We start from the raw sequence: 13,300 nt of genomic DNA, 5'->3' as shown, positions 1-13,300 counted from the left end.
CTGTAACCTGTGGGGTGGGATGCAGGACCTGCATCTTGGGAACATCTGTTGCTGCAGAACATCCCAGTGGGATGTTGTATCTATGTGCCCTGCTTACAAACCAAAAGGTAAGGTAAGGCCGAGCAATTACAAAGGAGCCATCACAACTCTCTTGTCCCATGCCAACTGCTCACTCTGAATCACACCTTCACCTTCTCAGTTTGATTTTCTCTAGAGCTGGGATACATTACCATAACCATTCTTGCATCTTCTAATGTTCAAATTTTCATCTTAGTCTCCTGCAGCCTTGATCCAAAAGCTTTTCATATTTATACCAGAAATCAAGATTTTTATGTAAGCAGCAGTGAGGGATTTCATTTGCATGTATAAATGTACAACAGTCCCACTACTCCGGCTGCTGGTGCAAAGTGAATCCGTGACACGGGTTACATTCTCTTAGCTAAAGGCAAAGGCATAAGTTAACTGACAATAAATTACCCTATTGTAGAGCCTGCAGGATGGGGATTATCACTCCTAACACACTGTCCTATCCTGCATGCAGTAAACAGAGCAAACTTCTTTGGAAGATTTGAAACACAGGCAAGCGATAACGTGTCAATTCATTAGGTGGCACCTCAAAGCCCAACGTCTGTGTGTGTGTAGTATCTCATCCATTTCAATAGGAATTTTGCCTGCAGGAGAAGTAAGCTCATGCAAATGCTGTTAGATCATTTTAATAGACCAGAAATCTAAGGGGTTTCAGGAGTGGCAAGCAGACACCTTAAAGACATCTCACTGCATAGTACATACTTTGGATTCCAATCCAGAATAAATAAATGCTGGTCTATCCAGTGACAACAGTATAAAGACTGTGATCTAAAAAAAAAAGAAGGGACAGAATAAGGACAAAACTGTAATGTCATCTGACAAAGCAAATCTCTTCACCAGACTGTAATCTTAAAGTCTGGAAGAATTGTAATATGTCACCATCCTGGCGTTTACGTACCAAAATTAATCCTATTTAGCACATTAGATCTTTATCTAAACCTCTTTGTACAGAGGATGAAAGACTTGACCCTGAGAGAAGGATTTCCAAGATGCCTTCAGCTGGTCTATCAGTGCTTTTTACTCACAAATGGAAAAAAAAGAATCCCCTGATTTTACAAATCCAACACTTCTAGGCATAATTTATTCGAGGGCTATCTGTAAGTAAGTTGCTGAAGAATTAAGGCACTAAATCACTGTGCTGCTTTTCCTTACTCCTTTTGGCAGAATCATGCTTTCAAGTGCTCAAAAGGGATTTCCAGATTAGTCTCTTCTACTGGGCAACCCTTCTTAATGTACCCACACATTTCGTCCTGTCTGGCTTACCTCTGCACACTGGGAGGCCTGCTCTGACTAAAAGACTGGGATGAGTGGGTCTTCAGGGAATGAAATTAGTGAGTTGTGGCTGCAGTCTGGCCAATCCCATCTTACTCGCAAAACAATTCTATTCCTGGCTCTGGTGTGCTATTTGTGGGTAGGAAGCCACAGAAGCTGGTTCGTGTTGTGCTGCAGAGAAACTTGCTCACAGAAATTCTGTCTTGAAGAACAAATAGAAAAACAGTGTTTCTAAGAAATGAGACTCCCCAGAAAAAAAGGACATGCAACATCTTAATATTGGTCTTAATATTTAAAAAAGAACGCCTTGAAGAGTAATGCTTCTGATTTGCTCCTTTCTTCCATGCTACTGCTTTCCTCATAATCAAGGGAAACAGTTTTACATCTAATGTCACCACTTTTTCTTTTAAGCCCGTTATCTTTTCTAATGGTAAATTCAAAGAAATAAACTTTTGCTTCCAAAAATAAATTGGATATGTAACATTATCATAAATTAGCACTCAGAAAAAAAAAAAAAGAACACTGTGTACTGAATGTGCTTACTTTCAGTGTCCTTGGCATTGCTTTGTGATTTTTTTCAAAGCTCTTAACATGACATCTCATGTCTTAACATGACATTCAAAGCTCTTTGCATGACATCTTGCAAAAATTCTCTAGAAAAGTACCAACTTTCTACATCTGTCAATTAAAGAAGCTATATTCAGGGAGGTAGTTACTGAGGGTCTATAAGCAGTTAATGAGGAATTCTGTCTAATGGTTGGCAACCAAGGCAGTGAGAAAGCAGGGAAAACAGTGTCTGTACAAAGTTTAGAGTGTACTGAAAACCTCAGACTTCCTGCTGTTTACCTGCATTTTCCCCCCCTGTGTCTGTCATGACCAATTAGTTTCATGTCCCTTGGGTAGTATCACGCTAATTAAATATCAGAAACCATGGGGCAAAGTGGCAAGAGGTTGTTTGGGGTTTTTTTTGCTATGCAGTTTAACAGTAAGTGACAAGCACCAGCCCTTCCACCATCATATACAACCACTGCAGGATTTCCTTGTAACATTTCCAACCATAAATGTGCTGTGCAAGTATCAGTTCAGTAAAACTCAATGAATGATACCACAACTGAATGCTTACAAGCAGCACTAAATAGGGAAGCACATAACACAAAGTTTAGGAAGTTTCTTCAAAGAGCTAGGAGACAATCTGTAACTAAACAGTTTTATTGACTTTTTTTTTCCAAAATAAAAAACACAAAATAACCACCAAGATAAAAGGCCATAGACAGCATTAACCAAATGAACCAGCCACTTGGTTATAGTAGCTGATAACTAGAATAACTGGATATTATTGCATATACCTCAGGTTCATTTATATATCCATTACAGTTTGGCAAGATTACAATCATACAGTAGCTTTGGTTGTGTAAAACCTAGTAGTAATACTTACTTAAAATGTGACTGGTTAACATTTTATGACAACAGCTATTGATCTCATCTTAGTCTTGACACGTCTTCTCTCATTCCATGTTCTCCTCCACACTACACATTGTCACTGACTGAGAATTAAGGAGACATATTTGCAACCATCATTTTTAGCCCTTCTTTATCACCATACAGTGATGAATCCTAAAGGGGTAGGAATCCCTCACTTGGCTTTCCTTACAGAAGTTTGTAGAGCAGCATCTCTTTCCGTGCTGGGTGGCTTCTACCATCCTGTGGTAGCGTCTGCCAAGAATCAGTCCGTTCAGAACGCAAATACATCGAGGTGTATATGGCTTTCAGGCCAAAGCCTTTCCTGACCTACAGTGCTGGGGTGTGACTGTACTGCCTTGCCTTTGGATACAGAAAAAAACCACAAATAAACAAACAAACAAACAGCTTTTCACATTGGTGTGCTGAGCTGCCAGCACAAAACAGTATTACTGAACCTAACACACAATACTACCTTGGTTACAGAGTTGTGCCTGAGACACTGCACAGGATTGCATGTGTATGTTCTACAGTCTATGTATTTCAGTTTTGGTCTTTTAAAGAAATGCTCTCATCCTTACATAATCTAGTGTAACACTGCAGCTTTAGAGTAATGGTTGATAAAAAGTCATAAACACACAGGCTATTTGAAAACACTGGAAGCTTTTTCATTTTTTGCACCAGTTGTGCAGAATTCCTGCCCTTCTGCCATCAGTTTTCCCCCCAGAGTTCTGGGAATCTGCTTCCAGGGGAAATACATCATCTACCTAAAAATAACCTAAAATTCTGAGTTCTAACTGGGAAAAGCTATAAAATAGTTTGGATCAAACTGAAGTAATCTTGTAAGTGAAGACCCTTCTTCACTTACAAAATGCTGTAACACTAGGTGACATCTACTTGGTTTTGCAGCCCTTTATTTGCTTGCACTGAATCAAAAAGGAATTCAGGATGAGAAATGGCTGCATGGTTTTAAGATCCTACAGAACAAGGTAACTGCCATGCAGTAATTCAAATGCAAGCAGTGTGACTGCTTTTTGCATTCAGATCCATACTTGTATAAGGATATAAATTAATAAGCCCTTCTAAATGATTTTAGAAATATCCTCTTTGATCTAGACATATAAAACCTCTGAATACTTAGAATCACTAGATTTCACATGGCCCACATAGTCATAATTATTTGCACTTACATGGCAAATATTAGAAATATATTTGCCTGCAGTTGAACAGGTAATTATACTGCCTATTATTCAGCTGAGCAAAGATCAAGCACTCTATATCTTGCAGTTATTGGATCTTATTCTAACCCTTTACTTTAGAAAGGGAAATAACCATCTAATTATATTAACAGTGCACAGTACTTAGTTTAAAAAAGACAACCCATAGTAGGCAACTAGATTTTTTTTCCTAAGATGACTTTTTATGAGATACTCTAAAAGCAGTCTCTTATGACTGAAGATTGTCTATTTCACTGTGCTCGCATAGTAAAAATAGTTAAAATCTAATTACAAAGCTGCTACATGGTTATTTTGTGGTCTGTAAAATAAAACAGTATCCAGAATTTTATCTGAACAAAATACACCAGACAGTATAAAAATATTTCCCAACTGGAGACTGAAACATTAATGCTGGATTTGGTTTTTTTTGTATAAAAAGAAATGTAATAGTGGTCGACATTTATCTGCTTATCAGTCAAAAATGTACATATGACTTCGAGCTGTTCCAGGCTCACTTTCAGTGAGCTTGTGCTTTTGACCCTAGCAGTAATAAATGCACACTTGGAACACAGTTTCCTGAAAACCTGAACTACATCTTATTTCTAACAAATAAGAACAATTTCTGGCTATGGATTTCCACTTATTTGCTTTGTTCAGGCAACTACAGCAGAGGAATTCCAGAAGCACCACTTCCGCTTCGAATGATGTTTGTTCAGTGCAACATCTTCCTTTTCTCTTTCCTTTTTCACCCTCTGGTAGTGATCTTCTTCCTTTAAATACCACACAGGCGGCCACCGATGCCTCTCAAAATATTCTTGATTATCTGATTAAAAAGAAACAATGAAAGAAAAAAGCAAAACAAACAAGCCAATAAGATATACAAACCCCTGGAAAGTCTTGAGTGTCTGCAAAAACCTGTGCAGCTAATCCCTCTTCCAGTCTCTATGTTGTCTGGTTTATCAAGGATTCACCCAGTTTCCTCCAATGCCTTACTTACAGTGAGACAAGACTTTGAAAGTGGTTGCACTAAAGAGGCCACAGTCCACCAAAAGCTATAAAAAAGCAAGGCCTTTACAGAGTGTATTTTTCATTGCAGAGCCTGAAAATAGCTCTGTTCCTTTTAGCATCACTGAATTAGGTAAAGAACATAATGCTTGCCCAGCAATCAGGCTAATGATTATGACCTTTCTTTGCAGATAAGAATTTATGAATGCTATTCAGATAGCGCAGAGGTTCAGTCTCATGGCTGAGCTGTCTGAGCTCATATTTGTCTTCAGGTTTAATCAACTGGGTGGGGAGAAAGAAGGGGAAACCTCATGAAAACTGAGGAAGGAAGTTGCCCATACCTGCAGATTTAGCTTTGATTTCCTTGCGGAATTTGGAGCAAACGCTGTTGTAGTTGGTGCAGATGTAGTGCAAGCACCAAGCTGCCAGCTGGTTAGCATTGTGAAACTGGGAAGAAAAACAAAGAGCTTATTGCACTTCCTGAGGTTATCATTCATTTTGCAGCCCCCATTAACAGCTGAAACTAGAACGGTCTCCAGCAGATTGTACCTGGCAGAATTCTCCCAAGCACACAGAGCTTTTGAGGCTGAAGTGGCCTTTAGATGTCCCAGACCTTGTTGCACAATTCTGCTGGAGCAACCACTGGCCCCAGAACAGGTGTTTAACATACCCAGTATCTGGCAAAGAGTGTTCAGACTCATGCACACTGGAACTGAATTTCCTGGTGTGATTGTACCAGTCATGTGTCCCTGTATTTACTGCAAACTCTGCTCTGAAGTAACTCCCTGCAGAACTGCTCGTTGACAGAAGCTCAAGGCAGAATCTTGTACAAGCTTCCTACAGTCACAAGGAAGCACAGCTAAAATGCAAGTCAAGTTGTATAGCCTGTGTATGGATTTCAGCATTCTGACTGCCTGCTGTGATCTCAGGTTATGAACACATCATACTGAGCTAGGTACTGGGCACAGAGGATATTCTAACAGTAGTTAAGGATATTGCTTCTGTCTTCAACCAGGAGAAAAAAATGAAAAATTACTCTTTGTAAAATCAAAATGAAGTGAAGAGAGCTGCTCTCTCTTGGGAGGGGTTCAGTTCTGGTTTTCCAACAGGATTATAGGTATTGCAAGAGAGGCACTTGAAAACAGCTGCAGGAAATGTTGCATGGTGGCCAGCTTTGCAGTATTTTAGTGCTACTTAAACCCCAGACTTCAAGCCAATCTGCAGCTGACTCATTAATGTGAAATCAAGAATAATAAAATTTTAAAAATATGTAATCTTTTTCTACTGTATCTGGGAGTCTGCTGTATGATTCCTTTTGGAAAACAGCAGTGTTTAACTGTGAGCTAGGGACTCTCTTTTTTAATGATTTCTGGAACTCAAGAAACATTGAAATGTATTTGAACATAAGAATTATCAGATGATTGACTCTGAATAGCCAGTCTAAGTATTCAAAAAATGTTGCCTTTGCAATACGGGTCTAAATAAATCTACCAAAGCTGAATTGAAAGGAAGGCAAGAATCAGTCACCATTACAAAGCTGAACAGCTTCATTACATTGCTTTTCACGCTACTGAACCATGGTCATGAGAACATGGAGCTTGGAAGTTTCACAGTCAAGAAAAACTAAAACATATATTTGAAAGACAACTCCTCTGAGATTACTTAAAGGGATGTTTCACCTCTGAACTAATGGAAAAACCTTCCTTAAAATAGAAGATAAAACTAAGTTTTATTGTCAGTAAGTCTCAGAACTGCAGACTTTGAGCCACTCAGAAGCAATGCTCAGAACCAGTAAGGTGCTAAAAGCAAGTCCTGCAGAGCTGCAGACCAGAATATCTTTAAAAAGCTGTGTACACTGACCTGTGCCAATTCCAAATAGGAGAGCACTTCCCCATCTATTGGAACGCCGCTCATGGAGGCTTTTGTCAGCTCTTGTACTGCATGCTGTTCTGTTAGAGGAGAAAACTCATCACTCACATGGCAAATGGTCACATTTCAAGGTCAGATCATCTACAGGTAATGAAGAATCAAGGTGGGATGTTCTCCCTCCTCCTGGTGTTAGCTGACATTATGCACAGGTCACATTCACCCAGATACCATCAGATTTGGGTAAAGTCAAATTCTTTAAAGCTGTGGCTGAAGATTCTGTATCACAGGTATAAACTGTCTTGCTCCACTGGAGCACAGCCCCCATGAGGATTTGCCCCTTTACTTCAACCCAAACAATTTATTTTGGTTTCATGCAATTCTTATCTCTCTCTGACAGAAAGTAAGCCTGCAGTTAATAACCACTCACAGAAGGACAAAGTTCAGCAGCCACTATTCTCTTTCTGGAAGAATGTATGGGTACAATATTCAATATAAATTAGAAATACAGATCAGCTGTCTCTTTTGGGTAATAAGAAGTTTTTAGGCAACAGCGCACTTCCCACTGAATTGTGGATTTATTAATGAGTGTACACAGCACTGAGAGAGAAAAGGTCACTTCAGGACCTCTTCAGACTTTCAGATCTAGGGATCCAGATGAAGGCTGACCAGCTCCCCTCCAACAGTCACTTCAGTTCAAGATTCTCCCTAACCCTTTCCTAGAACTATTTCCTAGAATCTTGGAAGTTTGAATGCTTTTTGGGAAAGGCTGTCAGGTGACTTGATTCTGCTGGGTTCAGTTGTTGGCAGTAGCCTTTGGACTCAAAATTATTTCATCAAGAATTAAACTGAATGAAATATTCTTAATACTGTACATATGTTTATGCTGCAATTACTTAAAAAAAAATAACCAAAACTTCAGATAAAATGTATATACGAAATCAGGCAATAAAGATTTGGTCTGTCAGAACCAGTGAAGACATGAGACAGTCCTGATGCACAACTGAAGGAGAGCTAGGGTTTGGTATGTGATTAAGTTTTGCCTAAATGTTGTCTTGTAGATATGTGTAGCTTTGCTTCATCTGCCTCTGAGTTTTGGCCTTGGTCATGTCTTCATAACAGTGCCAAGTTACATACATAGAGAGAAACATGATCATCCAGATCAGTCCTGGCTCAGTTACTTTCTTTGAACAGAAATGTAAAATGGAGCACTTCATTCGTGACTTGAAGGAAAACCTGGAGGAGTTCTTGTTTTCAGGTAAATTAACAACAACAGAATGGCTATTACAATCCACAGACATTAGAATCAATTCTGAAGAGAAGGTTTACTCCCTCTGTTTTTAAAGCACAGAAAACTTCAATGTTCTGAGCTGACTCAGCAAGAAACTGCAAAGTGCAAGAGAAAGGCAAATACACTTCTCTATATGAAAATATCAATTTGTGTTACAATGTCCCTCTCAGAAAAAAATTTTTTTTTTCTGACACTTGGGAAAATCTTTGTATGTTTGAAAAACCATTAAACCACGTTTTAGCCATTGCAGAAGACACTGCATTGGACAAGGCCACAAATTCTTACCTGCAAGAGCAATCAGGTGAGGAAGGCAAAACCTATTTGCCAATGCAATTAACTCAAGTGTGTCCAGTTCCTGACTGGAGGACAGTTGCTTGGTATACAAGTAATCTAAAACCGCTTGCATGGAAGCCTTGTTTATGTTGGGAAGAACTACCTGGAAAAGATATTTAAGAAAAAAGTCTCTAATAATTAAGGGATTTTAATATAGAGGCCATATTTCACCTCTCTGACTTTGCTGGACTTTCCCTTTTTCTCTTCATGTTATTTTAGGAATGCAGGGAAAACATTTTTCAAAACAGAAATTTCCCATTAAAGTTCAAGAAGCTGCCAGCAGGTAAGCATACCTCCAGAGTCAGATCCTTTGCCAGTTTACATACAAGCAACTCGGTACCAAGTTGCTGGAATTGGATTCACATCAAGCAGTGAATCTGTTCAGTGCTTTTCTAGCCTGCAAATGGACAGCTCAGTGAGATACACAAAAGCCACTGAGCACTCCTCATGCCAAACCTCCCTTGGTAGATGTCCTGAGGAATGTAATCTATCTGCTCCTGGTAAGGAATATTCTGAGACTAACAAAAACCAAAGGATAACAATAAAACAGACTCTCAGTCTGTTTGTAAATAATCAAATGATCCAAGCAAAGAAGTTTGGGAAGGAACTGAGAACTGAAGAAATGAAGAAAATGTAAGCTGTTTTTGCCACACATGTAATTAGTGTAACCAGCATGGGATGAAGCTACCAAGACCAGGACAAAAGTTGTCTATTTTTTCCCCAGCATAACCCTAACTCCATTCCACTGCAGGGAGACCTAGAAGAAGAGGAAGGACAGTTCAAAAGCCCCACTGTAACCTATCACTGTAGCATCTCAACCACAGTTTGCACACACGATCAACCCTCCAAGAACAGGGTAAAACTTGCAGGGCTGAAGGTTGCAGCTGGTAGGTCTGCCTCCAACCCCTGAGCTAGTGGATCCCATCAATCACCAATTTGTAATGTACATCTTCATAACTCAAGAAAGAGATGCTGTCACTGAAGAATGCACTGTGGTATTCTGAAGAAATTGCAGAAAAAGAATGGCACAGCAGAAAAATAATAAAAAAATATGATGAGGAATTAATTAAATGTACATGCAACTCAATCTGACTGTTAAGCAGTCAGCACATACTTCCTGCTAGATGGGGTTAAGTGTTGCCAGGTAGCTGGTTGTTAACCTTCAGGGATTTGTGAATTTTTTTTCAGCTCTGCCTGGATGGGTGGGATCCAAACCCAGATCTGTTAGTGCTAAAGCATGAAGCTCTCCGGCACATCAGCCACTCAGTTCTCCAAGTGAGAGCAGCTAGCTGTGAAACTCATTCATTATTAATACATTTTTGTTAGTGCAGAGAACTGTAAATTCAATGAATGAGTTTATTAAATTTGCCCCAATTACAGAAAAGGTAATATGTAAAAATAGATGGTTTTATTTTTCGTAAACCAGTCAAAGGAAATCATTTGATTCATATCTACCTATATTTTAAAACTTCCAAAAGCATTACTGAATGTCTTAAACTCTACAAAATGGAAGCTAAATATTTTAAATTGGAAAGATAAGCTAAGACTGTTAAGCTAATCATTAAAAATAGGCTGGTAGAAAATAAAGCATATTCTTCATTGCCAAATGTAGCTTACTATAATGAAACTATGTATTTTTAATGAACCACTTGTTGAGTGTGCCTCTGGGAAAGGAATTATGTTTACAGCTGTATTAGAAGAAGCCAGAAAAATCTAAGTAGAACAAAATCTTCCTGAATATTAAACATGAAAGAACTGAAATCTTCATATGAGCGAGACCCATGAGTATGGAAAGGAACAAGAAAATCAAAACAAAAATAAAACTCTGGGCATGGATAAAGCACAAGAAAGAAATATTAGCCAAGTGTTTGGAATTTGAAAAACAGACCATGAAGGCAACTGAAAATACAAAGCTTCTGCTTCAATATCTTAATTCAAAGCACTGAGATCTTTTAAACTGTATTGCATACCTGCTTTATTCCAGAGGACAAACTGATACAGAATCTGAGCTGAGTTTTTACTAAAGTTAGTAGAACTTCTACCAAAGTTCACTTAATTTCTGTGAAACCAGCTCCCTTTTCTAGTTTAACACTATGTTCTTTAATACCTTTTCTTCTTCAGTTCCTTCATCAATGCCCCGTCTCAAGTATTCTTTGTAATGCTTCTGATTGTACAAATGTATATTCACACTGCTTAAAAAATTATTTTAAAGAAATTCACTAATTCATACTTAATTTCCCCCCCATCCCTATATTTAATATTTTAAAGGACTTTGGGTTTAAACACATGCTCCAATGCTGGAAGGAAGTTTTGTACAGAAAGGATGCTATCTTCCTAGGCAACCTTATTTAATGCCTTAAGAAGAAAATTGTCCCAAGTTTGCAAGGGAAGAATAAAGACTGACTCCAGGGATTACTGCAACCTTTCAAATAGATACAGAATGATGGTCCCATCACCCTAAATCCATTAAACATTATAAGCAAAATGGACAAAAACAGACAAATACCTCACTGTTGGAGCTTTCAATAAATGATCCTCCAAACATAGCAGACATCCATTCACAGCTACAGATGAGCAGTGGCTTGTGGGCCTTTATGCTTCCATCGTCCAATTTAAATGTCACATCTGCCATGGGAACAAAGGAACAGACGTGCTGCAAAGCTGTGCTTCAAGTGAAATTGTGCCTCCAGAATGTGTGTGTCACTGGCATGTTGTTAACCAAGGACCTCTTTCATTTCCCATGGCCCCCACCCCAAAAATAATTCAGTTTTATATAGTTAAATGAAAAGCCTCATTTAAAAGGGGGATATTGGATGCTCAACACTTTGGAGAATTGAGTCCCTTCTTTAAAAGCTGTGGGTAAATTTTGAGAAATTAAACTACAGAATCCCAGGTTGGAACAGTTGGCCTGAGTAACACTGTAGTTTTGGGGTCATCCTCCCTGAACAATGTAAGCTGTCAGAGTTTTTGAAGCCTGGGAAGTGAGAGTAACATGAATGAGAAAAGAATTAGTGCTCTTCCTGCTTAAGCACGTATTTACTCACCAGAAAATGTCCCTTTGCAAAGGCACTCTTTTATCCGATTAGCTTTTCTGACATGAAATGCTTTAGTAATCTCTTGATTCATGAAGGCTTCTTTATTCATAATATTCTCCACCATCATCCGCAAATCAAATACTTCTAAGATTTCAGCAATCTGAGCGAGTCTTGTGAGGTCTTTCTCATTTTCATCCAGTTGGCCTGTGTATAAAAACTGCAAAACAGTTTTAAAAGGTCCAGCCTGCACAGATGAATCCATTTTTACCACAGTTACAGGACATGTCCGATTGGAGACAGGATTCACCTGCATTTCCTTGTGCACACTAACAAATCCCTTACCCCAGGACGACAGAGATCTCGCTGCAGGGTTTGTTTCACCAGATTCGGGTTCTAGCATGTTTAAAGAGTCACTGCTTTCTGGTGGGGGAATTTTAACATCAGCAGTTTTCAAGGAATTCTCATCACTGTCACTATTTGTCTCAGGGTGACTTGTCTGAACATCCTTACTTGTATTTTCTTTATTACACTGTGTTTCATCCAAGTCTGGACTTTCCTCACATTCCATTAAGAAAAGGTCATAAAACTTTGAAGAGGAGGTAGCTAGGTAAATCTTGTGAGCAAAAATGCAGTCCTGCTCCTGGAGAACAAACATGACATCTGCACACAGTGGGCTGTCCAATAAATATCCAGCTTCATTCATGCTCGGCACAGGACACTCAGGAATTCTGATAACCGGAGGAGGGGCTTTTGGAGGTAGGAATGGAGCCTGAAGCAAAGGTTTTTGGACCTTCTTCAAATGAGATTTCCAGAACTGCAAGTGTCTTCTGGAGATCAGGGCAGCTCTAATTGCATTGTCGAAGACATCTTTAATCCCAAACTGATCAAATACACTGGTTTCATAGTATGGTATCCCGAGTTCCTTGGCAACCTCTCTGCCTCTTTCTGGGGGCAAAATGTCTCCCCTTTTTATCGGCCTAGGGTTAAACAAAAAATAAACCTGGTCACACACAACAGTCACCAGAAAGTTATTCCAGAAAGCATGGAATTTTACAAAACATTCAGCACTAATTCCCTTTGGAAATCTACAATCATGACTCCACAGAGTTTTAGAATAGCACATACTTAAATTTCATTTAAGTGTGGTGGTGTCTTTGCAGTTGTTACTAAATATATGTAGAAATCAATTGCATGAAAAAGAGTAAGCTGCCTTGTGTAATTGAACACACTCTTCACAAGAGAGGCTTTTTTGGCTGTAGAAGCATTATGTGAGAACTCATGAATTTCCAGAACAGCTCTAGTACATGAGGTAGGGTAAACAAAACCAGTAAAAAGTCTGGGCTAGGATCCATTTTCCCAGCAAAAAAATCATCTCACCAGAAGACACGACCCAACAGTGTGTTCTCTGAGCATTCCATATTGGGCAGACACAAGCTGGCACAGACTTAACACACCCCAGACAACAGCTTGCTGTAGTCATCAGCTAATAAATAACCAGTTCAGGTGGCAGAAGTCTGTGCTAGACATGCGGAGTACCAATTCAGTTTTATTAATGGTGAAATCAGGAATTAGGGCAGAAGAGTTATGGGGAAAAAAAAAATCAAACATTTCCTTTTAAAGAGTCAAACATAAAGCCCACCCCATCCACATTATGAAGAAATGCTTAATAAACAAACATATGAAAATCATATTGCCAAATCAAGAATTTGAATGCAATGCAATGCAAAGTCTTCTAA

At 38.9% G+C, this 13,300-nt stretch overlaps 1 protein-coding gene across 7 annotated transcripts in view; it reads right to left on the bottom strand.

Annotated features, from left to right (window-relative positions):
* Positions 1 to 683: 683 nt before the first annotated feature.
* RHOBTB1 (Rho related BTB domain containing 1) overlaps positions 684 to 13,300 on the bottom strand; it is a 56,467-nt gene continuing 43,850 nt past the window's right edge. For 4 of the 7 annotated variants that reach the window (XM_064662374.1, XM_064662375.1, XM_064662376.1 and 1 more), the window contains 6 exons: positions 11,574 to 12,541; positions 11,036 to 11,154; positions 8,482 to 8,632; positions 6,900 to 6,988; positions 5,381 to 5,486; positions 2,553 to 4,857 (listed from right to left, as the gene is read on the bottom strand). In XM_064662374.1, coding sequence (XP_064518444.1) covers positions 4,688 to 4,857; positions 5,381 to 5,486; positions 6,900 to 6,988; positions 8,482 to 8,632; positions 11,036 to 11,154; positions 11,574 to 12,541 — 1,603 coding nt within the window. In that variant the 3' untranslated portion in view covers positions 2,553 to 4,687. Of the gene's footprint in view, positions 856 to 1,350; positions 1,562 to 2,552; positions 4,858 to 5,380; positions 5,487 to 6,899; positions 6,989 to 8,481; positions 8,633 to 11,035; positions 11,155 to 11,573; positions 12,542 to 13,300 lie in introns of those variants that run through there. The other 3 variants (XR_010432234.1, XR_010432235.1, XR_010432236.1) reach the window with 3 other exon arrangements.

Source organism: Pseudopipra pipra, chromosome 8, assembly GCF_036250125.1.
Source record: "Pseudopipra pipra isolate bDixPip1 chromosome 8, bDixPip1.hap1, whole genome shotgun sequence".
In the NCBI taxonomy this organism is placed as follows: domain Eukaryota; kingdom Metazoa; phylum Chordata; class Aves; order Passeriformes; family Pipridae; genus Pseudopipra; species Pseudopipra pipra.
This window is presented reverse-complemented; position numbering and strand designations above follow the sequence as displayed.